Below are 27,844 nucleotides of genomic sequence, written 5' to 3'. Positions count from 1 at the left end.
CTCAGCTTTTGATATACCACCATCTGCCTACTCTCCTTTTTTCGTCATTTAGGGAGACATCACAACTCGAGGGGTGTGGAGATGAATACTCTAACTTGGTCTCACGAGAATCTATTTACTCATTTAATCTAGCCTCATCATGCTCAATCACCCTCCCGACCATATCAAATCTCCCTTAATTGGTCATGTCAATAACTAGTCTTTCAACATCGACAAGGCTAGCCATACGGATCTAATCGACGTAAAATGGGGTTATCATTAACTCTCTGTTAGCCCAAACGAAGTCGACACCTCCGACACATGCATATTTAAACCCGGTGAGGGAGACACGACAATATGATGTTCATGCCACACCATCATTTTATATACTCATATCCCGTTATCAACACAAATAGAATCAGGGTAACGTCTACGTGGATCAGATTGACGCACCTTAATTCTAACACAATCGTTCTCATGTGCTCTTTGAGTTTCCTCGTCGAATTCGATAAATCCCCCAAGAAGATCATGATTCCACATATCCGTTGTCATTCCAAACAATCGTATTCACGTACCCTCCATATTTAAAGGCGGTCTTATATTGCGAGTGGGATCAATATCATGTTGATTTTCAATATTAACTATTCGACTATTAACGAGTTGTCGGATTCCTTCATCAACTAAGGGTGTAATACGTTTATTAATTGGCATGATAAATGTTGTTTTAAACTCTTTTCATAAAGCAACATATATTCCATGAAAATTGAATCCATACCAAAAGACGCCATCATTAGGTTTGAGCCCCAAACGCTCTCGGTTCCAATTCGACATATGAAGAGCCTGACATAACAACTTTAATTGAAACAAATCAACCGTAATTGCTATTTTTTCTCGTTCTTAATTTCCGAAATAGTCACAATTCTAGGGCGCGCCTCCAACGTTTGAAATTCAAACGATTTAGTTCTGACATGAACCATCTTCGTCTAGTTGACCCAAATAGTCTGTTTCTTAGCGCCTACCACTACTGCATAGGTCCGAGCTTCATCCTTACGAGGATTTGGTTGTACTTCTCCAAACCTAGTTTGTTGCATATGTCGAATTCTAACTAGAGACATCTCATTCCTTTTATTGTGGATCCAGAGAGAGAGAGATGTTGAAGGAGCTTTTGATTGTGGAGTATTCCAATCAATCATAGAGTAATCACTTCTTTTATTTGAGAGGTTAGGGGAGCTATTATAGGACTTAATCGATCAGAACGTGATCGTCAAGTCAACATGTTCACCATTAACGAAGCATCCATTGACACTAACACGTTATGGACTTGATCCATGACACTAGACCAGAGATCAACATGATTGACCCATGACCCAAAATGGAGTCCAAAACCTGTTCTAGTAAGACTTTTGAATGGTGGACGTAAAAAACAACCGCCCACATCTATGCCTTGATAGACATCGCGACAACACGTGGTGGAACGGATTTCCAACCCAGTTTTATGAAAACCACACCGGTCAATGTGCCATTCACATCCTAACTTCATGTAGAAACCATAAAGGAAAACAAGTCCAGAGCTCTTAACCCAAGAGACAACCTCCTAAATCAACTGAAAATGACAAATGCCAACATTTCCATCTAAGAAATCATGATGTACTCTATCGAGCACAGGAAAATAGTCCTCAATGAGTTAAGCAAGGTCAATGTTCATGCTAGCACCACACTTAAAGAACTAGTAGGAATTATATCTGCTAGTTCGCAATATAACATGACCGACCTTAAGGACAAGGATCTTCCACCAGTCGAATTAAACCATGACAAAGCCTTCCACATTTCTATGCAAATGAAGGGAAAGATCATTCCAATGGTCTTAATAGAAAATAGATTCGCTCTCAACATATGTCCTTGGAGGACTCTGAAGAAGATAGGCATATCCTGAGACAAGATCATACCATCTTACCTATGTTTTAGAGGCTTCAACAACTCTCGATGCGAGATAATGGGTTGCCTTAAGTGCACCGTCCACGTGGCGACATACCCTTTCAAATTGACTTTTATGTCATCAACATGCAATCTTCCTATAACTTGATCTTAGGAAGACCATGGCTACATCAAGCCAAGACTTAACCTATACCCTCCACTAAAAGCTCAGGTTCATCACCAACGACCAAGTTATTACAGTCAACTACACAACTAACACCACAATAATCATCGGATAGTTTTTGAATTATTTTTCTAAATAACTTTGTATTCACCATCAATCAAACTATTTGAAGTACCAATCAAAATATCAAATTATACATATTTTAAATTTATAAAATTTAAATATTATAATATATTTTAGTAATTTAATTCAAATTATTTTAAATAATTAACTTTTTCATCAAATATTTTTAACTTGACAGTCCATTTTAAACATTTTATTTATTGGTTTTATACTTTAATATTATTTTTATTTGTGAGTACTATTCTTCCCCCTCCAAAAAAAAAAAAAAAGGACACAAGACTATTTATTTATATAAAGCTATGATAAATTATTTTTCTAATTACAACACTTTGAAACAATCAAAATTACTAAATTATAGTAAATTACTCTGGATATTTACAACCTACAAACCTTTACACACACAAAAAAAAATAACATTAAAAAAAAGAAAAATTCATAAATTAACAACAAGCATATAATTTGAACCGATAAATGATCACAAATAAATAAAATTAAATATATTTAATGATGGATATCAAATATAAATATAGACATTATTATAATTTTAAATAAACTAAATATTATTTAATATTTATAAATAAATAAACTAAAGTATGTCCGTATAGTTGGTTTTTCATAAACCATGGAATTGATATAAATATATAATTATTAGAGATTAGATTTATATAATATTATTAAACATTTATTTTATTAGATTATTGAAATCATAACTTTATTTTATTTCTATATTATTTTAAAAATTGAAATAAAAAAGATAATTTAATATAAAAAATGAAAACAATCTATTTTTAGACCAGACAAAGCCATGTGATATGAAATAGTAGACGTAGAGTTTTTGGAAAACAGTAAATTTAGAGCAAATGTAGAAATCTTACTTATTTTGCTTGAGAAAATTCGAGATGAACGTGACTCTGCGCCGGAGAAAGTGATGGTCGCTGTCAAAGTGATGATGGTGACCAGGAGATGTTACCGGAGATTGTAGTTCTGGCGATCAGGAGATGTTACCGGATCGGATATCTCAGATCTCGGAGTCCTGTTCTCAGATGGTGCTTCAACTTCACGATCAAATTGAGGTAATTTAATGCTTTTCCATGTCCGAGTCTGAAATTGAATTAGCATAGTTGCTTGACCTAATTAATAAATCTGCTAGTTCAGACGATGTTGATTAAGAGCATACTTAGATGGAGATTAGCCTCTAAAGTCTAATCCATCCATTTTGAAAAAATATGATCAGAAATAATTTATTTATCAGTTGAATTGACAGGGTTTTAGTAGAGGGTTTTAGTAGGGTTAGAGCTTGTCGGGATCTGAGAGCTAACAAGACAAAATTCAATTGATTTGGAAATCAAAAGTCACATGGACTGGAATAAAGTTTATGATTCTTTACTTTTTCATTTCGTCATGTTGTGAAAGCTTCTAGTTCATGTCTACCGTTTCATCTTGATCATCGCTGATCTGTACAATGACAATGAATAGAACTGATAATATATTTATTGTAGGTTAGTTAGAATTAAGGTGATTGTTCATACACATGCATTTGTGCTACTGGTGACAATAGGTATGATTTCCTATATTCCCTGTTTTCAAATTGGGAATTGTTTATTCATCTTCATCTGGTTATTACCAATGGCATTACTGTTTTGAACAAATGGAATGTTATATATATCACTCGCCATTTGCTAAATTGTTTACATTTTGCAACTTCTATGCCTACTAATTTGTCTGTTTCAATGTATGATCTCATAGAGTTGAACAGAGTCTTTGTGGTTTGGTTGTTAAATTTCTCCGCACATGGCTGCTATTGACAATTTGATATAGCTTAAAGTAGATTTAACTGATAACCTAGCTATAAGTGAGAGATACCTTGATTTAAGTGAAGAATATAATATAATGGAGGTGAGAATGAGATTCACAAGTATTAGGTGAGTAAGAATTTAACGATAAAGAAGAAGAAGATAGGAGATAGAAAATATAGAGAGAAGTTAACCTTAGAGGTTTCTGTAAAAATGTCGGGGTACCCCTTGCAGATTATGATCTCCTCTTTATATACCCATCCTCTGCCATAATTAACTTCCCGCTAATTTCATATATTTTGCTAATACCTTATTAATACTTATTTATTTCCTTAGAAATAATTATTTATTAAGTATTCCATATTCTGGTTAACTGCCTTATATATAATTATTTATTTTGCATAATTAAAAATAGAACTGCTGACATGGGTTACGTCTACCCGTCAGTTTATTTTAGGGTTAGGAAACCCAACCCTAACAATCCCTTGTAACATTAGCCTCCCCTTCAACGTTTGTTCGACCACGAACAACACAATTAAAATGAGAAGCTGATTTGTTGCCAACCAATCCGAGTTCTGGGAATTCTGATTCCAACCAAGAGTCATCCTCCCATGTAGCATCATCGTCCGTTGAATTAGACCAACGAACTAAATATTGACCAATGCTGTGTCCATCTTTCCAAACAACTTTTTCATCCAAAATAGCAATAGGAACAGCTGTTGACTGAGTTTGTAGGGATGGAACATGTGGCATAGCCACTGCATTTCCTACTTTCTTTTTAAGTTGCGACACATGAATCACATTATGCATCTTAGCTGTAGCAGGAATATCTAATTTGTAAGCCATTTGTCCCACTCGCTCTATAATTCGGAAAGGTCCATAGAACTTTGGGCTAAGTTTATGAGTCTTCCCTCTGATTGACGTATGTTGATAAGGCTGTAGTTTAACGAACACCCAATCATCCACTGCCAAAACACAGTCCACTCGTTTTTTGTCTGCTTGTTGCTTCATTCGATGTTGGGCTCTGTGAAGATGAAATCGCAACAATTTAAGAGCTTCCTCTCTGGCTGATAAACTTCTATCCACTGCTTCTACTCTGGAATCACCGGCCAAGTAAGGATAGTGAACCGGAGGTGGCTGACCATAGACAATCTCATATGGTGATGATAGTGCAGCCGAATGAAAATTTGTATTGTACCACCATTCGGCTAAAGGCAGCCATTTAGCCCATGTTTGCGGTTTTTGACCAGCCATACATCGCAGATATGTCTCCACACTTCTATTTACCACTTCTGTCTGACCATCGGTCTGAGGATGATACGCTGTTGACATCGCTTGGGTAATTCCCTGTAATTTGCATAATTTCTTCCAAAACGTACTGACGAATATCTTATCTCTGTCGCTGACGATAGTGAGTGGCATACCATGTAACTTGAATATATGATCCAGAAAGACCTGAGCAACACTACTTGCTGAATAGGGGTGTCCCATACTAATGAAATGTGCCATCTTTGAAAGCCAATCAACTACGACTAAAATAACTGTATGCCCTTGTGATTTTGGTAATCCTTCTATAAAATCCATAGATATGTCACTCCAAATAGAATTAGGAATCGCCAATGGTTGCAGTAAACCCTTCGTTCCTTGATTTTCCCATTTTTGTTGCTGACACTCCAGACAATTTATAAGAAACTCCCTTACATCGCGCTCCATACCACGCCAATAATATGCTTGTCTTAGTTTCTGATATGTCACCATCACACCTGAATGACCTCCCACTGATGAGTTATGCATTGTAGATATTATGTATGATCTGAGTTCCTTATCAGCGCCCACCACGATACGTCCATCTTTTCTCAACTGTCCATTGATAAACGAAAAACTCTTAATACCTTGAGGATCGGATTGTAACTTATTAACAATTTGCTTCAGATTCATGTCTTCATCCCATGTCTTAGCTATTTTCTTTAATAATACCGATGAGAATTCAGATAACGCTAGACAAGTTCCCTCTGAATTGATTCTAGATAGTGCATCAACAACTACATTCTCCTTGCCTTTCTTGTATTGCACCGAAAACTCAAACCCCAACAGCTTTGTATAGCCATTTCTCTTGACTAGGGTGTTTAATCTTTTGCTCCAACAGGTGTTTCAATGCTTCATGATCCGTTTTTATGATGAATGGTTTGAATTGTAAATAACTTCTCCATTTCTTGATAGCATGTAATACAGCTAACATTTCTCGTTCATAAGCAGATAAGGCCTGTAGTTTCGGACCGAGCTCTTTACTGATATATGCCACAGGGTGTCCTTGCTGCATCAAGATCGCCCCCATACCATTGTTACTTGCATCAGTTTCAACCACAAAGCTTTCCTCGAAATTAGGTAATTTTAGTACTGGTGGATTCATCATGGCCTTTTTCAGTTCCTCAAATGCCACAGCGGCTTCTTCATTCCAAACTAATTTTCCCTTTTTCAATAATGATGTTAGTGGCCGAGCTATAGACCCATAATTCTTAACAAACCTCCTGTAATATCCTGTCAAGCCCAAAAACCCTCTAAGTTGTTTTAAGGAATCTGGAGTCGGCCATATTTTAATAGCTGATATCTTCGACATATCTACAGCAACTCCCTGCTGTGAAATAACATGTCCAAGGTAATCTACTTCCAAACAAGCAAAGACACACTTGGAATGTTTCAAAACTAAATGATGTTGTTTCAGTAACTCGAATACCAATCGCAACTGTTTTAAGTGATCTTCCCATGTTCGACTATAGATCAAAATATCGTCAAAAAAAACTAGTACGAATTTACTCAAATAAGGCTTAAAAACCTCATTCATCATTCGTTGAAACGTGGAAGGTGCATTTGTTAAACCAAAAGGCATCACTACAAATTCGTAATGACCCTCATGTGTCTTGAATGCAGTTTTATAAATGTCTTCCTCCTTCATTCTGACTTGATGATAACCAGATCTTAAATCTAGTTTAGAATAAATGCAACTACCATATAATGTTGGAATTATTTCCAATATTTGGGTACATATATAATTTAATAATTGTATATTAGTTGTTATCATAATAAAGATTAAAGCCCAAATAAAGTGATCTATTAAAGTATAAAGGTTATGGGCTTATTTGGACATCTATAATAAATATGGGGACATATTTGTGTAGAAGCAGAAATACCATTCATTATTTCGTTGATGGGCCGAATAATAAATGGGTATATTAGGGCTAGGTCCCCAACCCATATAGATAGCCAGCCTATTTGTTTCTCTCATCGAACAATAAGGTTCTGTTCATCTCTCAAGAACACTCAAGAAGGCTATCGATAAAGGGTTGGAAGACTTAAACCCCACCCACATCAAACATTCCGATCCAGGTCCAGATCCAGAACGAGAAGATCCACATTCAGATTCAGGTCCAGATCCAAGATCAAGAAGAAGAGAATAACGAATAACGAAGAACGGCTTAATGAACCGTTCTTCATTCAAGATCCAGGTACGTTTCCGCAATTAAAGTTTATCTCAATTTATCGACATAGAGTATATAGATTATAGACTTAAGGATTAAAGATTTAGACTAAAGAATCTAACATATAACTCATTCATTAGTTCTTCTATTAATGGAATTGGAAATTTGTCTTTAATAGTTACCTCATTTAAACGTCGGTAGTCGATGCATAATCTCCAGCTTTTGTCCTTATTTTTTACCAGCACAACGGGTGAAGAAAATGGACTATAATTGTTGCGTATCACTCCTGATTTAAGCATCTCTTCTATCATGCCTTCCATTTCATCCTTTTGAAGAGCAGGATATCGGTATGGCCTTAAGCTAACGGTTCCTGCTCCTTCTTTGAGATTAATTCGATGATCATAATTGCGAGTAGGTGGAAGTGTTGTAGGTTCTCTGAATAATTTTTCAAACTCTATTAACAGTTTCTCCAATTTTTGTTCCTTGTCAGCCTCTGGTGAAGATATTATTACGGAATACAATTCCGATTCACACCCTTCTGATTCCCCAATACTCAGCATAGCCACATTAGCGCCCTTTCGGATAACCTTCCCTAATGTTTTGCCTTCTATCATGGAAACCAAATTTGATGTATCCCCGTGTAGCTTCCGCAGTTCACCATTAAATGAAAATTCCATTATCTGATTCTTGAAGTCCCACTGAATTCCACCAAGTGTCACCAACCATTCTATTCCGAGTATAATGTCATACTTGAGAATGGACAATACTCGTGCATCGACATTGAAATCTATTCCCTGAGCTGACCATTGTAATCCAAGACATTTGGTAGTACTTACCAATTGATGACCGCTTGCTACTGTGACCATTAGTTTAACCGCCGGAGACGTTACAAATTTTGTATTCCTGATCACTCGTGGGTTAATAAAATTATGCGTACTTCCCGAGTCTATCAGAATATATACGTTGTTTCGTCCTACCGTTCCTTGCACCTTCATGGTATCAAATGTATTTGATCCTTCAATTGTCATTGCAACGCCATCTTCTAATTCGTCCACGGTTTCAACCAATTTTTCTTCCTGATTCTCTTCCTCGAATAGTTCATTTATCATCGCAATGGCACCCGCCCTGCATCTATGACCATACTCTCATTTCTCTTCACAATAGAAGCACTGGTTGTTTTTCTTTTTCTCGTCATACGCTTTCTGATCTAAATTGACTTTTCTTGGAATAGTATTTGTTGCTATATTGTACTGGCCTGTACTATTAGAACTGCTCGCAGGGTTTGTCGATGTTCTATTATACGGTCCATTATTATTTCCTCGATTCTGGAAAGATGCAGCCTTTGGAGTTGGCAGTAATGGACCTCCCTTGTTTGCTAAATAGCCTCGCCGCACTAACGAATCAAAAACAGCATCTTGTAATTTCTGATTAGTTCGTTCTTGAAGTTTAGCCATTCCCATCGCTTCAGTTAAGGACTGAGGTTTCTGTATCCTGATTGGATTGGCTATTTCTTCTTTGAGTCCATTTAAGTATCCCTTAATGGAGTACTCTTCAGTAAGATGTGGCAGTTTATATGTAATATCGAGATATTTCTTACCGAAATCCTTAACTGTTGTCGTCTGCTTCAAGTCCTTTCATTCGTCTAGTGGATCATCCAATTCGCTTGGACCGAATTCCTTCAAAACTAACTGCTTCAGTTCGTTCCATGTCATAGCTCGCCCTGGAAGTCGGTGTTGTAAATATGAGCTGAACCAGCAACGCGCTCGACCGGTCAGATGAGCACATACATAATCCATCTTTGATTCTTCTGATGTTCGGTCTATTTGAAAAAAATCTCGACTCCGTAAATCCAGTCATCCACCTCTTCGCCGTTAAACCTTGGAAAATCAATCTTTGACAGCCTAGTTGGAGGTTGATACCTTTCCTCGTTATGAACTTCCTGATGTCTGACATCTTCGCCTCGTCTGCGATCACGATGATTATCACCTCGGAGATTTTGACCTTCATCTGGTGGTACTTGATTATTCCCAGTTGTACTTAGTCGGTTGATTGCATCGCTCATTGAAGACACCATAGCTTCCATCCTTTCGAATCGGGCCTCTTGAGCCAACAGTCGTTCGTCTTGCGCTTGATTGCGGCTACAGATTTCATTCAACTCCCCGTCGATACGCGTTTCCACCATATTGCCAAGAACTTGCTCTGATACCAATGATATAGCTTAAAGTAGATTTAACTGATAACCTAGCTATAAGTGAGAGATACCTTGATTTAAGTGAAGAATAGAATATAATGGAGGTGAGAATGAGATTCACAAGTATTATTAGGTGAGTAAGAATTTAACGATAAAGAAGAAGAAGATAGGAGATAGAAAATATAGAGAGAGAAGTTAACCTTAGAGGTTTCTGTAAAAATGTCGGGGTACCCTTTGCAGATTATGATCTGATCTTTATATACCCATCCTCTGCCATAATTAACTTCCCGCTAATTCCATATATTTTGCTAATACCTTATTTGTAGAATTATCCTTGAAGAAAAAAAAATAATTCCAAGAATTATTTATTAATACTATCCATGTGAGGTTGATACCTTTCCTCGTTATGTACTTCCTGATGTCTGACATCTTCGCCTCGTCTGCGATCACGATGATTATCACCTCGGAGATTTTGACCTTCATCTGGTGGTACTTGATTATTCCCAGTTGTACTTAGTCGGTTGATTGCATCGCTCATTGAAGACACCATAGCTTCCATCCTTTCGAATCGGGCCTCTTGAGCCAACAGTCGTTCGTCTTGCGCTTGATTGCGGCTACAGATTTCATTCAACTCCCCGTCGATACGCGTTTCCACCATATTGCCAAGAACTTGCTCTGATACCAATGATATAGCTTAAAGTAGATTTAACTGATAACCTAGCTATAGGTGAGAGATACCTTGATTTAAGTGAAGAATAGAATATAATGGAGGTGAGAATGAGATTCACAAGTATTATTAGGTGAGTAAGAATTTAACGATAAAGAAGAAGAAGATAGGAGATAGAAAATATAGAGAGAGAAGTTAACCTTAGAGGTTTCTGTAAAAATGTCGGGGTACCCTTTGCAGATTATGATCTGATCTTTATATACCCATCCTCTGCCATAATTAACTTCCCGCTAATTCCATATATTTTGCTAATACCTTATTTGTAGAATTATCCTTGAAGAAAAAAAAATAATTCCAAGAATTATTTATTAATACTATCCACAATCAAGAATTACACCCTCTTCAATCTCTATTATTAATACTTATTTATTTCCTTAGAAATAATTATTTATTAAGTATTCCATATTCTGACTAACTGCCTTATTTATAATTATTTATTTTGCATAATTAAAAATAGAACTGCTGACATGGGTTACGTCTACCCGGCAGCTTATTTTAGGGTCAGCTTATTTTAGGGTTAGGTTTCCTAACCCTAACAATCCCTTGTAACACAATTATTCATTTCTTTTAATCTATTTTGGCAGTTCTGTTCTTCACTATGGTCATGCAGCTGCTCCAAATGATAAGGTACATATTATCAGTTTCTAGTTGAACTCCATTTTTTGGTTGGAGAGATATAACATTGCTAGTGAGGATCAATTACCATCCCACCATAATCAAGCAATGTCTGCAAAGTGTTCTATGTTTCTTTCCTTCATCCATGTGCTATTTTATAATTTAAGGATTGGTTTTGTTGTATTTTATCTCAATGTTTGGAAATGTGTGTAGTAAAAAAGATTACAAGGAATTTTCTTTGACTTAATCTAGAACAAAGACATTGTTGGTTGCCATTTTTTGTGGCCTTCAGACTACTGGAACTGCCATTGAACTTTCATGCAGACACACCTTTTTTTGCATATTAAAACTAAATGGAATAGACTCTTTCGACTTTTGTTTTCTTAATGACGACCTTTCTGCCGTATTTTTTTTTCTGTTTGCACCAAACACAGGGATTATTTTAGTATGTTTCATTGTTTTCTATGCAGACCTTGAATGATGGAGATATGTCTCTTCTAGATATGGGAGCTGACTATCATTTTTATGGGTCTGACATAACTTGTTCATTCCCGGTATGTAATATCTGTCTCTTAATGCATAGATTTTTTAGTTGCCGTGTATTCCATATTATAACTGATTTAGATAGATTTGCAGTTATAGAGATGATTTTGTAATATATATAATCTTACTAAGAACCAAGGATGAGAAGGAAATTGGGTAGTTTATAGTCTGCATACTACTTATTCCCTTTCACTTTGCTACCTTTAGACTTGAGAAAAAAATTGTTTTTATGTTTTTGGAAACTTGTTTGCTCTATATCTGAAAGAGAGACCAACTTATTTCCAGGTGAAAGATTTGAAAATTGTGGGAATACGTTTTTTCTTCTGGGAGAAAGCTTCTGCATTTTATGTAATAGAATCTACCAGATAAATATTCCATAAACAGATTAGCTAGCTAAAAAGTAGTTAATTAATGTATCATATGTTATTCCTATATGAGGGAACGCCTAATATTTAGGGATTTCCTCCTTATCTCCAAATCCCAGCTTTGTAGGAATTGGAATTTACTGGGTCTGGTTTGTTAACTTCAAGCTGTCTGCCTATAAGTTCGTCTGTTTTCTTTCTGTTCAAATATATTGGAAAGTAGTTTTCTCCTCTTATCACTTCTCAAAATTCCACATATACCATGAAAGAATTGGATCTCTCGGGCCTTGTCTGATATAGGTTTATTTGAATAACCAAGTGTTTATCTCCAAATAATCTTGTTTGATGTATAGGTTATTTGGGTAAGAGAACATTTATTCTTCAAAAACTTAACTAATTCGGTACTTAAAATTCAATATTCAACAATTAATTTTCCGTTTTGTAAAACGCACCCTATGACTTGAGTTCAGTTCCATCTAAAATGATCCTTTAATTTGAATTGTATGATGGGAGCATGATGTACTGGGCTCAGCTAGACTGCTTATCAGTTATTTTATCCTGCAGATTTTTGATGTGAAAATAACATTTCATGCAGGTAAATGGAAGATTCACCAGTGACCAAAGTCTCATATATAATGTCAGTATTTCTTACCTGTGAAATGAATCACATAGTTTTGAATCTCTAATTGCATGTTATGTTTGTATTGTTGGCGTTCTGTTATAATAGTTATTTGGCATTTTAATAGGCTGCATTGGATGCACACAGTGCTGTCATTGTTTCCATGAAGCCTGGAACGAATTGGGTAAATATGCACAAGTAAGACAAGATAGTTTTTCTTTCTCTATGCCACCTTTCCGTTTACTATATCTGTTTTGGTCTGCTTACTTTTTATTATTATTTAAGAAGATGTATTTACTATGTTTGCTAAAAATCACAATGATTTAGAGAAAGTAAGGCAAAAAAACCGTTTTTATGGTATAATCTGGATCATGATCCAAAAAAGAATCTAGATCAACTCTTACTTCAAAAGAAAAAAAATCACATCCATTTTTTACATTGTGACAAATGGGGAGTTTTAAATAGGGTCAAAATAATGCTTTTATGGCATAAGAATTAGCATCATGCCATTGCAGTTCCATTTGATTCAAAATTCTAAATTTATCATTTGCATTACACAGATTAGCTGAGAGAGTTATCCTTGAGGCATTGAAGAAATGGAGCCTCCTTTTAGGGTATAACATCTCATGTCTTCTTCTCAATGCTAAACTTATTATACATTTGAATTTTCTAATGAAATCATTTGATGTTTATTACAATACCATCTTCTTAACTGTAGTGATATTGATGACATGATGTCAAAACGATTGGATGCAGTTTTCATGCCACATGGTCTTGGCCATTTCCTTGGAATTGATACCCATGATCCTGGGGGCTATCTAAAGGTTGTCATGATTTAACAATTTCTCTCCAACTCTTAACATTTTGATCTTCAATATCGTGGATTGAATTGCTTCAATCTTAATTACATTCAGGGTGTAGAAAGACCCACTGATTCGGGCTTAAAGTCTTTGCGTACAAGTAGAGAACTTCAAGAAGGAATGGTATGACCATGATTCCTCTTTCATAATATATACTTGAATATTAATGATTTGATCATGAATTCTTGTAACTGTAGGTGATAACAGTGGAGCCGGGTTGCTACTTCATAGACGCTTTGCTTGGTCCAGCCATGAAAAATCCAACCATTTCAAAGTTAATTAACTGCGAAGTGATTAAGAGATTTGAGGGGTTTGGTGGAGTTAGAATTGAGAGTGACTTGGTAAGTATTGTTTTTTATTATCTTGATTACCAACCCCACTTTCATGCATGCTTAAAAAATGAATTTGCGTTTTTTGTCTTACAGTAGGTTACTTCAGATGGTTGTGTTAACATGACAAAACTGCCAAGGGAAACACACGAAATTGAGGCTGTAATGGCAGGGACACCATGGCCGCCACCTACAAAGTGAAAGACCATTAATAGGATGGTAAAATCCTACATTCTTTCCCGTTTCCAATATTGCAGTAAAAAAATGAAATAAGAGAAAGTTCGGCTTTCATCACTTAATTTAAAAACCCTAGTATTCTGAAAGATATTTTTATTGTTATCATTATTAGGATAATACTTATATGTTTGCTCTTTTAAACATGTGAACTGTTTGTAGGGGGAAATTTGAGGAAATGACCCCAAAAAGGGGGCTAATTATGTTTGGTGCGGGTCACTAATTTTTATAGCGCTGGTGACCCCCAAATATTTTAATGACCATTATACCCATGCGTCACGCACCCTCCAGATGCGTGACGCACCCTGAACCCTATAAAGACTTAATTTTTTTTCATTTTCGTTTCATTTTCTCTCTCATCCGGCCCCTTTCTTCCCCGTCTTCTCCGCTCCGCCGTGAAACCCTAATGGTGGCGGAGAAGATTTCCTCTTCTTTCTCAGCGATGAAGAACGAATCGAAAAGGCACCGTCGACCATTCCACTATATTCAATGGTCTAGAGCTGCGAAGAACTTCCAACGGCGAACTGCGGCTCCAACGGCGAACGAAGCAAATTTTTTCACTATATTCGTTTATATTTTGTGTTTATTTTGTTTACATATGATTGTTTGTGTTAATTTCCTTTACAAAACGTCATTAATTCGCCCTGATTTGTTGAATGCAGGTTGGTTGGTTGGATGCGTCAAGTAGGATGCGTCACGTAGGATGCGTCACGCAGGTGCGTCACGTAGGATGCGTCAAGTAGGATGTGTCTCATCTGGTTAGCACATTCTCTGTCTAACGCTTCTTCTGGTTTCCTTGTTTTATTGTAGACGTGTGAAATAGATACCAACTTATTTAGGTTTCCGGAGGAAGGATCACTAGAATCAGTTATTATAGATAGTTATTGATTTATATCTAAGGTTATAACATAGTGTCGATTTTCCAGCAAGCACACTCCCGTGGACGTGTAGTATCATATAGCTGTGGAATCTCTATCTATGGTTTGGAACCTATTGCGTCCCCTTTTTTTTGTAACCATTGTTGTATCATTTCGAAAGTTATTTTGGCATGTTATTGTACCCTAAATAACTTATCTTGTGTTTTATGATCTGTTGCATCTTTTCAGTTATGTTCTAGATCTTCCTTTTGTTACCTTTTTGTTACCTTTTTGAGAATTATGCAGGACTTTTGATTTTTTTTTTGTAATTGATTGTTTACATAAAGTGTTAAAACTTTAGAGTTTTGAAAGCCATTGCTAGTTCATGCTGTTTTATTTTGAATATACACTTACCTCCCATATGTAGATGTACAGTGTAATGAAAGAATAATAATAATATGCTTATTGTTATCAAACTTGATGTTTTCATGGAGGCTTACAATTTTATTGAATCAATACCGATTGGTTTACTTGCTTGAAATAGTATAACATTGCTTTAAAGTATTCTCTTTTGTTTTTGATGTTTCAATTGTGTGACTTGCTCTAGGATATTGCATTGTTATTTGAATGAACTCGGAAATACATTTCAAGAATGACGTCTCCAACTCTCCATTGTATCCTTTTGCAAATATAAGTCATACCCAATATTGAATTTCTCATTTTGATGTCTCACATTACTGCTGAACATTGTTGTTAGGTTGGAAAATCATGGATTGGACTCAAATGCTGAAATTGTTCCCAAGTGAGTATGATATCAATTTCTTTATACATTCATACATATAAATCTTCAAATCCTTCATAAAACAACTAGACAAACAGGCACTTAAAAAGATTGCACATGCTACATTGTAATGTACTTTATTTGCTTATCCTATATTGAAAATTTTATAAGAGTTGAAAGTAGCTTATTTGTTCATACAGGGGACCAATAACTGGGAAAATCGATCCACGGGCAATGCATGGAACTCCTTAGCATTGTCTCCAAAAAGTGATGGTGGCAGTGGTACTCGACCATCAACTGCAGCTAGCGATAGAGGGCATGAACCTGTTCCAAGTTCATGGGGTTCAAATTCTAGGCCATCATCAGCCTCTAGAGCATTGTCATCAAACCAATCAGCATTGACATCATTACGTCCTCACAATGCAGAAACAAGGCCTGGAAGTAGCTCACAAATAGTAATGTTAGGATATCATATGTTCTTACACAAATAGGAAAATGCATTTTCTCTTGCAATTGCAATCTGATGCATTATGGCAATTATTATAACTTCAAGTATGCTAATTACCATACCTATGTTAATTACCATACCTGAAGAATGATAAAAAATCACTTTATTATAGTATGGACTTGAGTGTGTAATGAGCTCTAAAATGAGTTTGTATGTAGAATTCTATTTAGAAATGAAAAGTCTTTATTAGAGTTGTTTAGAACACTACTACTTCTAAGCCCAGAAAGATACAGGAGATGATGATAACTGAGAAGTTCTTGAAAACCTTCCTTAGACACTGTTGTTATGTATTATGTATGTAAGAATGTATGTATGAGCCCTAAAAGGCTTTCCATTTTATCCATGTAATTTTGGCTTTGACTTTGGCTTGTAGATGAATTATGGAAAGAGTGATTGGAGTTTTATTGGAGATTAATATGCCAAATTAATTCAAACAATGTTCTTGTTTCTTCAAATGCTGATTATTATTAATAAAAAGTTTTTTGAGTTATATATCAACATATAGTTAAAAAATTAAACAATTTTTACTTGCAAAAGAAAATTAATTCAACTAAAAGAAAGACTAATAAATAAAAAAGAGTGTTATATTTTGCTATCTATTAAGAAGAAGTTAGCAATTCAGATTGATTAGCAAAGCCAAAAGATGATATCTTCCTACTTCCTCCTTGACCATAATTTTCATTCCATTTTCGAAGCTCGTTCATGTTAGATGCCTCATCATTCGTAAACACTAGCCAAGAGAATTTTAGCCATGTTGTCTTCCTACTTCCGCCATGGACTGTTTTAGCTAAGAAAATTTTGAATATCTTGACACTTTCACCAAACCACTGCAAACATCATTTGTAAACACAAGTGTTCAGTAGTTGTTTTCTTTCTATTAAGGGAAATCAATAAAACAAAATAAAAATAAAATTCAACAGTTAGTTACCTCTGATAATAAAGTTGAGGTAGTTATGTTGATAAAACTTGTGCTTGCTTTAGTTGCAAGTGCCTTAGCAATAAGGGTTTTCCCAATTTCAGGAGGTCCAAAAAGTAATATCCCCTTGCAAAGCTAAAACAAACAAACAAAAGTATATTCTTTTTTTCTTTTATAAATGAGAGTATTATGATGAAATAGACTAATGACACAGTACTACTAGTAGTAATTCAATCATTCTTCTTCTATTGAACGATTTAAGAGGCATATGCGTGACGCACCTGCTTGACGCACCTGCTTGACGCACCTGCTTGACGCACCTACTTGACGCACCTGCTTGACGCACCTGCGTTACGCAACTGCATTACGCACCCGGATTCCGCCGCAACGGTGACATTCACCTACTCAATCCCTAATCACTAAATCTTAACAAACAATGCGTCAAAAGAGAGAAATAAAGAAAGGAGGAAGAATACAGTTTATAGATTATTAATATATAATGAATCTGAAATGCAAAAAGCTACAAAATGATCCATTTGTGGTAACCTGTAATCTGAAGGATAGCAGCGAACATCTCCTTCGTTGGGATTCCGCCGTCTTCGTCGGGGATCGTCGTCGGGGGTGGTCTTTTTAGAGAGAAGGAGGAGAATGAGAAGTGAAGAAAGAGAAAAGAAAGAAAGAAATGGGAAGAACTGGATTTTTTTTTATTATATAGTAAGGGCATTGTGGACTTTTCACAATGCCCTCGGGTGCGTCACGCAACCGGAGGGTGCGTGACGTAATAGGGGTATTTTCGGCAGAAAATTTTTTGGGGGTCACCAGCGCTATAAAAATTAGTGGCCCGCACCAAACATAATTAGCCCCCTTTTTTTGGTCATTTCCTCAAATTTCCCGTTTGTAGGAGAGTTTATTAGAATTTTTTTTTCTAAAATAATTAATGATTTATGGTGAGTCTGGAAATTTTAAATTATTATTTTTTATTTTATTATTATATATTAATACCCTTTAAGTTTTTTACACAAAATATCATCCCTTCCTCAAACAGACCATAAATCATTAATTTTCAAATAACCCATATTTTCTTATTACCCTTATCTGGTATAATAATAAAACATAAATTTTATAATTTTTTTTATTAAAATGATTCATTTAGAATTTACTTTAATTTTAGTTTTCAGGGTAAAATTAGAATTTCATGCGCGTCATCATCATCTACAATACTTAGTTCGAAATGTCTCTTTAACAAAACTGTTAATTAAATATATTCCGAACAATTAACTTTATGATTTTTATGCCATGTTTAAAAGAATATCTGAACTACACGTGTAGACATGTTTCTTCTTTGTTATATTGATTTTGTTGATCTGAAAATTACTTCTGTTTAATGTGTACTTGAAACTATATAAATATATTCTCAAATAATTCTCATTAGAAATAACATAAGCTATGTATGCTTTTATTACACAATGTATCAATGGAGAAGAATGATATAAATCAAAAGAGAATTAAAAAAAATATTAAATTAGCATGTCAAGTTGCTATTAGTTCATGATTTTATTCTAACTGAATGATGTTTTTTGGTCACTTTCAAACTCTAAAAAAAATCACAAAGCACTCTACAAAAAATCACAAAGCAATGTGTCACTTGGTCATGATATCATTGAATTTATATCCCAGGTAGTTAGTTCTATACCGCTTCTATACCACTGAATGACATCCAGTTAATAAAAATACATTTTGGAGATATATCTCTTATTTAACTTTAGTTAAATGCATTTTTTTTATTCACCATGAGCTAGCAGAGGTTGATATGCGTTTGCATGATATTGAGAGCAAACAAAAGTCTAGAAGTGCGTTCTAAATCTAGCACACGATCAGATATCTCCGAATATAGTTATGATTTATCAAACAGTAATTATAGAGAAAATGAATTAGGATATATTGATGATTCTTCTGAGAACTCAGACGCGAACACAACAATTAAGAATGGTGTAGTATAGACGTCTCTAACAACTATCACGAATGAATCACCGATGTTTTTGACGGAAATTAGGAATGTAACGACGATGTCTCCAACAATGATCAGAGATATATCACGAATGTTTGTTTCCGGTGAATAACTTTGACAAGGAAGAGAATTGTGACTAGCTAAATTTTAATTAGTAATTAATAAGTTGTTTTAATTAGAAAATTGTAAAGAAGAAATGATTGAATCGTTTATTTATAAGGGAATTAAAGTTTAAAAAAAACGTTATATATTTAGTTTGGTTTTTCTTCTGTTTTGATTGGAGTTAGGAAGAAATGAATTTTTTTCCAACTTCAACCCAAACAAAAGAAAAACGAAACTAAATGTATAACATTTTTTTTAAACTCTATTTCTCTTATAAATAAACGATTCAATCATTTATTCTTTACAACTTTCTAATTAAAACAACTAATTAATTACTAATTAAATTTTAGCTAGCCATAATTCACTTTCTTATCAAAGTCATTCGCCGGAAACAAGCATTCATGATATATCTCTTATCATTGTTGGAGACATCATCGTTACATCGCTAATCGCTGTTAAAAATATCGGTGATTCATTCGTGATAGCTATTAGAGACGTCTGTACTATATTATCCTTAATCGTTGTGTTCACGTCTGGTTCTTAGAGAAATCCTCAATATATCCTGATTCACTTTCTCTATAATCGCTGTCTGATAAATTAGAACTATATTCGGGGACATCTGACCGTGTGCTAGATTCGGTATGCACTTCTAAACTTTGTCGGCTCTCAATATCATGCACACGCATATCAACCTCTGATAGCTCATGATGATTTCTCAATGAGAATATATTTATATAGTTTTCAGGTACACATTAAATATAAGTAATTTTTAGATCAATAAAATCAATATAACAAAGAAGAAATATGTCTACACATGTACTTCAGATATTCTTTTAAACATGGCATAAAAATCCTAAAAGTTAATTATCCGGAATACGTTAAGGTATCAGCTTTGTTAAACAAAAAATAAAGACATTTCGAACTAAGTATTGTAGATGGAATCTACTTATTTGGAGCGTGATCAAATGCAATCAACAACCTTAAGAGATGAATATTTACAAGTAACCAATATCCTTATCCTTCTCAGTTTTGGGGCTTTGTTATGATGTGGCATTTTTACCATGTATTGTTCAATTTCCAGCATTTTCTCCAAAATGGACCTGTTGTTGGAGCGGAATACGAGGCCCAACTGTTAAGCTCTTCTACCCCGTGAGTGTTTCTTTGAAACATTAAACATATTATTTCCTTGTGGCATAAGTTTCAAACTTACGATATGTCTATGCCTTTGTTCTTGTCATGACCTCAGATGTATCCGTACCAGAAATATCTATCTATGTAGAGAGGTTTAAAACTTAAGCTTCTGCAACAATTGATGATCTGAGGTTTAGAACTTAAGCATTGTGTTATAAAGATCATTGAACATTAAGCTTCTGCAACAATTGATGATCTGAGATCCATAGTGGCAAAGATCAATTCTCTTGAGGAAGAAAGGAAAATTCCTCCATGGGATGACGAAAAGATCCCTGAAGAAATTGTGAATGTGAAGCCAAATCTAGGGTAAATTGTTGTCACTTTTGATATCAATTAGACATCCAAAATATCGGATGCTCTCTGGAATTATGAAAATTTGGAACAAAATAAATTATGAAGGTTTTGTCCCATGCCAATGATCAATATAATAGCTTTAAGAAAATGTTCAATCATAATGACTTTTGACCTTTATCTTACCCAAGATTCAAGTTGGCTTTTATTTCAGTCATACCTAGAACATAGATCAATATCTCAAGAGTATTGACATTTATAATTTCTTCAGGAACAATCTCAAGCTGAATCCAGATAACAGTTAGTCAGTTTGTTAGGATAGTTTAACATATTAATCTTGGGTAAAATGAAAAATAAGGATGTAACACGTCTATTTTAAGGATTATTTATTGGAAGCATTGTGTAAAAGAACAGCTCTTCTAATGGACTTCTGTTTTCAAGATTGCTCATACTTCACAACCAACTGAGAAAGAACGCGTCATTACCATTATTATTTAATAACAAAAACGGAAAGTAAGATCATTATAGGGGGCAAGATTGTTGTGAATGACATATAGATATGGATTTGCTAACTTGTTTACTGTCTGGAGTAGTATCAATTTATATTTTCCTGTTCAACTTAAAGTTTTTTTTACTGGTATTAACACCTAATCTTGTCTGATTATCATGTTATTGTCAATTGACAGTGAAGTAGTCCCTAAAAAATGAATCAGATTTTGTGAATTGTGGAGTGTTTCATATTGTCAAATACTACTAAATTATCTTCGTTGAATCTTCTCCCCTACATTTAATTGCTATTAATACAGACTGCAATTTCCTGAAAGGAATTGTATAAGGGACTACCTCCTTTTCCTGCAATTCCTACCAATGCTGGTCAAAACCCAGGTCTGGCCGGTCCTCCATTCATTGGGCCCGGATTTGAGCTAGATTTTATGATTTTTCATGTCTGGGCCAGTTCAACTGTCCAAACAATTTTACCTTTACAATATTGGAAATATGCTACTTTACCACAGTCTAAAGTTAACAATACAAATGATATAGGATTCTGACATTGTTTATGTGTTCTCTTTCAGGCATATAATGCATGAGAATAAATATCAAAATATTGGAGCTACCTAGCTAATTCTGTCTAATGGCATGAGAGTTTGTTACAAGTGTACAAACTTCCTTGATGACCATGTATTTTTACTTTGGCATCTTGAGCTAAATATGAGCCAAAAACGATATTCTAAAGGGTACCCTGAATAAAGGAAATACCAGTTCCTTAAATAGTGACTTTTTTTCTTCTTTTTTGTGTGTGATGGGTGGCTGGGGAGTGGAGAAATGCAATCTTTTAAATAAGGACCAGTTTCTTGTGTGCCAGTGTTAGTTGATGTCATGGTGCCTTGTTAGTCTGTTGAGCATTAATGATCACATTATTGTACTCTTGCCTTGCTGACATTTGTTCAATAGATTCATTTTACAGGATTCACATATGGAGGATTATCTGAACTACTTGAAAAGGAATACTTTTCAATCTCTATGGGTTCATCGATCGCTGGAGAAATTGGTATATTTGGTTATAGACCATCTGTTCTTATGGACATGCTAGCTAGTAAGAGAGCTGAAGTTGGCACAAAGATTGGAGCATACACGAGAATCTTTTTTGCTGATTGCTCCCCATCAGATCTTGAAACTGCATTGCAGGTTGGTCTTTTAGATTCCCTATTGTTGTAAATATCAAATGGAAGAGAGGTTTTTGGACAGAAAATAGTATGTTGATTTTGTATTATTTTGAATTGTAATTTTTGTAAAAGGAAGCACTAGTTATATACTAGAGATTTTATCTTCTAAAGAAGGAATGAGGTAAAGTAGTCAATCATTTCTTCTATCAAATAGGATATCTTCAATTAGTCTTCAATCAGCCTATTTGGTTATTTTCCATACCTATTCTTAATGGTTGTTGTGTTTAACTCCATAATTTTCTGAAAGGATGCAGTTAGAGAAATGAATCTAAGTGTACTCCAAAGTTTAAGCTAGATTTGTTAAGCATGGATAATCAGATACTATTTTTTTTTTCTATTCTGCAACATTTTTAATGATAGTAGTTTGGATTTTGGAAGGCGAAAATGTGATCATTTTCCTAAGGTCAAGTTGTACTTTTGTTGCTGTGTGATTAGAGAAATTAGTTGAAAAAACTACTTTCCTCTTGGGCCATGACTGTTCTTGAGAACACTGTGCTAACATTCTTACACAAAATCAATATTGAGAAATCCTACATGTTCTCAGTGACTCTAGATATGATCATTTTTCTTCCCCTCTTCCTTTGGCTCTAATTATTGTGACTTGGCTGGCAAGAGAGACTTATGAGACATTGTGTTGATACAACATCTTCTGGTAATTCTGGCAGCTTGTCTATCAACTATTTGTAGTAAATGTAGAACCATCAGAGGAAGATATCAAAATTGTGATGCAAATGACGTAAGAAGCAATACATGCTCAAGAAAGAGATCCTTATAATATTTTTGCAAATAGAGTTAGAGAACTCAACTATGGACGGTCATACTTCTTTAAAGTATGCTTATTCTCCTGATTTAAAATATCATCATTGTTTCATAGTTTGTAATATTTACTTAACCTCCTATGCAGCAAATTCAACTTAATGACCTTCGATCAGTTTATCGTTTTAAGGCTTGTGAATACTTCAGCAACTGTTTTAAGGATCCCTCTACATTTACAGTTGTAGCAGTTGGAAATGTCGATCCTGTTGTTGCCCGTCCGTTAATCTTGCAGTATTTGGTAAGGTAGTGTTATTATCTAGGGAAATAATCATATTTACTCACTAACTTTTTTAAATAGAGGAGATTTGTCCTTACACTAATTAAATGTCAACAGTACCCTTGAACTATTTACATAAAGTGCAAATTAGTCCACCAACTTGAATCACATTTTTATTCTTTGATTTATTTTATTCACAAGAATATGAAGAAGCTAATAAGCCAAATGGTTTGTGTAAAGGAGTCTCTTTGTCTCCAAGGAACTTGAGTTGACTGGCAATTAAATATTGTGATAGCTGAACATGCAAATGAGATTTCATTTTAAAGGAAAGTTTATGACATGCATGGTGCAATCTAATTGTTGCTTGTTTTGAGTTTTTGAATAAAATAAATGAACTTGAACAATCTGGACATCATTTTTCGCGACTTTTGTGACGACTATGGAATTTTGAAAATAGTTTTATCCTTTCAAAAACAATCTGAACAATATGTATCTTTGTTCTATCATAGAACTTAGCATTACAGTTGCTAAGGGAATTGGTCTGATCGGGCAACATGATAATCTGAAGCAATCTTGCAGAGATGTCAAGCGAATTGGAGAAATGGTCAAAGGAATTACAATTGAAAGATGATATATGATTAGGGAGAATTACAGTTCAAATACACACAGGAGTTACAATTGGTGGAAGAAGAACCATCGTCTATTGCACCATGGACGATACAGAAGAAATCACAAATAGTATTTGTATTTGCAAGCTGCCAAGCACTATATATTGGGTGAAAATGAGGGAGAACGCTTCATAGGAGGCTACAGGTCGCCGTGTCCAATTTGGTGTTTCCCAATGCCTTCGTCGTCTGTTGCAATTTGTAACCTTCTGCTACTGTTGGAGAGAGAGAGAGAGAGAGAAGAGGTTTTTTCTTTTTGAGAAAAGGAGAAGAGGGGTTTTGTTCCTTTTCTATTGTTGGTTTGAGAGAAAAGAAGAAGAAATTTCCCTTTATTACTATTGGAGAATGTAAGAAAAGAGGTTCGGTTTAGGGGGGATGGGGGACTTAACTTTAAGTCGGGTGGACTAAGTTAACCATATTAAGGTAATGCTGGCTTCTATATAGTATAAGGGCCAATATGCTATTTGGAGAGCAAGTTGGCCATATGAAAGAGCTAAATTATATGTAAGTAGGGTGGTGATTTTGATTAAAAAAACCCGCTGTCTTCTTTGCCCACCTACATGATGTCACTATTCAGGCGCTTTGAAGACAATGGCATTGAGAATGGAAAGGTTATAAGGAATCCTCCGGGGATCCTCAGAATCATCATTTTCTCGCTTGGTGAGATGGAATACAGTTCATTGAGTAAGGACAACGAAGGACATGGAATTAGGGACCTAATGAATTTTTACAATGCCCTCTTTTTCAAATGATGGCAAAGATTCTCCCTTGAGAAGAAAAGCCTTTGGGTGTCAATGATTAGAGTCAAATATAAAGTTGATTGATCCGGATTGTTCACAAAAAACTGGCAATAGGCCAACGGAGTGCACTGTTTAGGGCGGGATCCAGTTTTTGTGGGAAGATTTGAGAAGAAACTCAACAGTAAAACTGGGTGGCAGATCCTCAATCAGTTTTTTGAGTGATAAGTGGTGTGGGATAGCCACATGCAAGAAGGCCACAGTTAGGGATAATTTTGACGATAGCCTCCGATCTTTCGAATCTAACATCTGTTTCATTAAACGGCTAAATCCAGATCTGAGGAACATTCTTTGCTTCTTTTGAAAGTTAAGCCAAACTGGATAATAACAGAATGGATGAATTTAGATAGGAAAATATGGAAAATTTGAGCATAAGTCTGCTACAAGATAATGAACAAGGAGACGGGCCAGGTCTTTCATTGGTACCATGTGTTTTCATGAGATCCCCTCCTAAATTTGAGCATAAGTGCTCTCATAAATGATCGATGTAACCATAAATGTAGACAGATTCTTCCAAAAGTAAGAAGAGTTGTGTCTCACATATTGATTCATTATTTTTTTGTGAGGAATATTTGGGGATTGTTATGGAACAAAATGGATAATACCAAGTCATTAAAGGATTGCTGAGAGGCTTGGGTCGGGATGTGTATTAATATGGGGACTAGAAAGAAATGAATTCTAGTTCCGATGATAATTTGGTGCATAATATGGATCGAAAGAAATATAAAAACATTTGAGAGTAAGGCCCGTCCGGACAGGATGATAATAAGTTCTATTATCATGACCTTGCCCGAGGTTAGGACGGGATCCACCTACCACTGGTAGGAGAAATTGTCGATGTTCTCGAGGAACACAGAGCTAGTGATTTCGTTTTTTCAATGTTTTGGTTTGTTTATGTTGTATGTTTTTTCACTTTCTTGCAGTTTTGGTAAGACTTTGACTTTTTTTTGTTGTTGCTTAAATGACAAGTTTTTGATTGATTTTTCTGACCCTTTTCAAAGAAAAGGCAAATCAGTTGTAAATAAAAGTTTGTGGATCTTTATGATATTTTTCCTATTATATATAGATTTCAGTATTGTAACTTATGGATCTATGATTCACCCTGCAGGGGGTGGCATACCAAGACCTCCAGAACCTATATTTAAATTCAACCGTGATGAGCTCAAAGAATAGTCATTCGATTCTCCATCCACTGTGATGAGGTAGGTTATATCAGAGATATCAAGTTCAGAATTAGCATGTATCATGAGATGTATTTAGTTGCACCATCATCACAACTAAGAAGAGTGTTCGAGCCTTGATGACCATTAAAAAAAAAAGAGTTGGGTCATGGCCTTGCATCAAACTATCAAACAAAATTCTTGGCAGTTTCTGTTAAAGTAAATTGCCGAACCCACCCTCCAAATTAGCCAACCACTGTCTTCTTATATGCAAATGGGCTTTTGGGAACCCGCCTAAACTCAATAGGAATTTTTTCAATACTTTTTATGTGGAAGGTGAGTACTTTTCTTCCTTGGTGTAAGATTTGAATCCTTGACTTTCTATATAGTAATAAAGTCTCCAACTACCAGACAATATCTTAAGTTATGTGGTAGGTAGTTTTTCTGACTCCTACTTGTACTTGCAGAGAAATAGTTTGTAGTCCTATGGTGGAAGCTCAATGCTCTGTTCAATTATGCTTTCCTATTGAGATAAAGATGAAAATATGGTATTGTATATCATTTCTTTGTTGCTAATAAGGCTTTAGTTTAATGTATTCTGTTGTTGTTTCCATGCTTTCATTTTCAAACTCACCTGCTGTTTCGAAATATCCTAGATGGAAGACATTCACTTGGTTGGCTATTTAAGCAATCTTCTGCAGACAAAGATGATGCAGCTTCTCCGATTCAAGCGTGGGCAGGTTTTAAATAATTTGTCTGGTCATTTGTTAGTTTTTTTCCTTACATGTGTGATAATAATACCTTGGTCTATGTTTGTGCGCCAGATCTATTCTGCAGGTGTTTCTGTTTTTCTTGGGGGTAATAAACTATCTAGATCTAGCAATGTCCGTTGTGATATTAGTGTAAATTTTTCTTGTGATCCAGACATCTCTAAAAGTCTGGTAGGTCGCCCTCAGCTTTGTAATTCATCAAGTTCCCAGTGAGTGCATTGTAAGTATTAATTATTGAACTTTTATTACAGGTTGACATCACTCTAAATGAAATATTGCGCATTCAAGAAGAAAGACCTTCAAGAAGAAAGACCTTCAGAAGAAGATGTTTCACCTGTGCTTGATATTGAACAAAGGGCTCTCATGAGAATGGTCTACATGCAAGCTTCTCTATTCTTTTATCTCTTCAATCAGATGATTACAAAAGCATCTGAAACAGTCAATTGATTGTTGTGATAAACATTCTAGACTTCTACATCATAGCCTATTTGAAAACTGGTATTTCGTTACAATTAGTGTCAAAATTACAATCCCATTGAAAAATCCTAAAGTTAAAATTGTAATTGCTTTTCTTTTGTTTGGTAAGATTTTTTCAGTATCATAATCAAATTATTTTTGGATCATGATTCAGATTAAGTTGATCTTTGTTATTTCATTTGCTATACAAGTTATTTTATACAACATTATCCAAATTATAGTGTAACTTTTTGCTTCATTTGATATAGATTTTTTTTTCTTTTCGTGATCAAAATATTAGGTTTTGGATGGATAATGATGAGTATATTTTAGATCATTGTGATTTTTCACGATATTATGTATATTTATTAGATGAGTGATGATGGGGCAACGAGTCTCCCGCCTGGCATCCACGTAGATAAACTATGCCATAGTGGAAAATAAAATCAGTGTGAGCGCTTTTTTTAGTTTTAATCAAATCATTGACAGCCTGTGATCAAATTATATAACATTCTCCTATTGAAAAGAGTTCAAAAGATTGAGCTTTAAATTTCTCTCAATGAGAAACCCAAATTGAAGCATACATTGACTTAAAAGTCGACGAGCGCGAAGAAGACCAACGAGAAGATCTTTATC

The 27,844-nt window shown here is 34.9% G+C and overlaps 1 protein-coding gene and 1 pseudogene across 1 annotated transcript; both read left to right on the top strand.

The window, feature by feature from the left end:
* Positions 1–3,094: 3,094 nt before the first annotated feature.
* Positions 3,095–14,095, top strand: LOC124918667 (xaa-Pro dipeptidase-like). Its single transcript, XM_047458703.1, has 11 exons — positions 3,095–3,154; positions 3,190–3,273; positions 10,972–11,014; positions 11,473–11,556; positions 12,503–12,544; positions 12,654–12,724; positions 13,087–13,140; positions 13,245–13,350; positions 13,441–13,509; positions 13,584–13,727; positions 13,812–14,095. Exons 1-11 carry the CDS (start codon positions 3,129–3,131, stop codon positions 13,812–13,814), a joined length of 726 nt encoding a protein of 241 aa, XP_047314659.1. The 5' UTR covers positions 3,095–3,128; the 3' UTR covers positions 13,815–14,095.
* On the top strand, positions 13,812–27,203 carry LOC124918668 (annotated as a pseudogene).
* The last annotated feature ends 641 nt before the right edge of the window (positions 27,204–27,844 follow it).

This window comes from Impatiens glandulifera, chromosome 1 (genome assembly GCF_907164915.1).
Source record: "Impatiens glandulifera chromosome 1, dImpGla2.1, whole genome shotgun sequence".
Lineage (NCBI taxonomy): Eukaryota > Viridiplantae > Streptophyta > Magnoliopsida > Ericales > Balsaminaceae > Impatiens > Impatiens glandulifera.
Note: the sequence above shows the minus strand (reverse complement) of the source record. Positions and strands in the feature narration are given on the sequence as shown.

What these genes read in the sequence shown, in the direction of transcription:
- LOC124918667 (XM_047458703.1), top strand. Translation starts at nt 3,129, where the DNA reads ATGGTCGCTGTCAAAGTGATGATGGT. An exon ending in CAGCTGCTCCAAATGATAAG is followed by an intron (nt 11,015 to 11,472) that starts GTACATATTATC and finishes TTTTCTATGCAG; the next exon opens with ACCTTGAATGATGGAGATAT. An exon ending in ACATAACTTGTTCATTCCCG is followed by an intron (nt 11,557 to 12,502) that starts GTATGTAATATC and finishes CATTTCATGCAG; the next exon opens with GTAAATGGAAGATTCACCAG.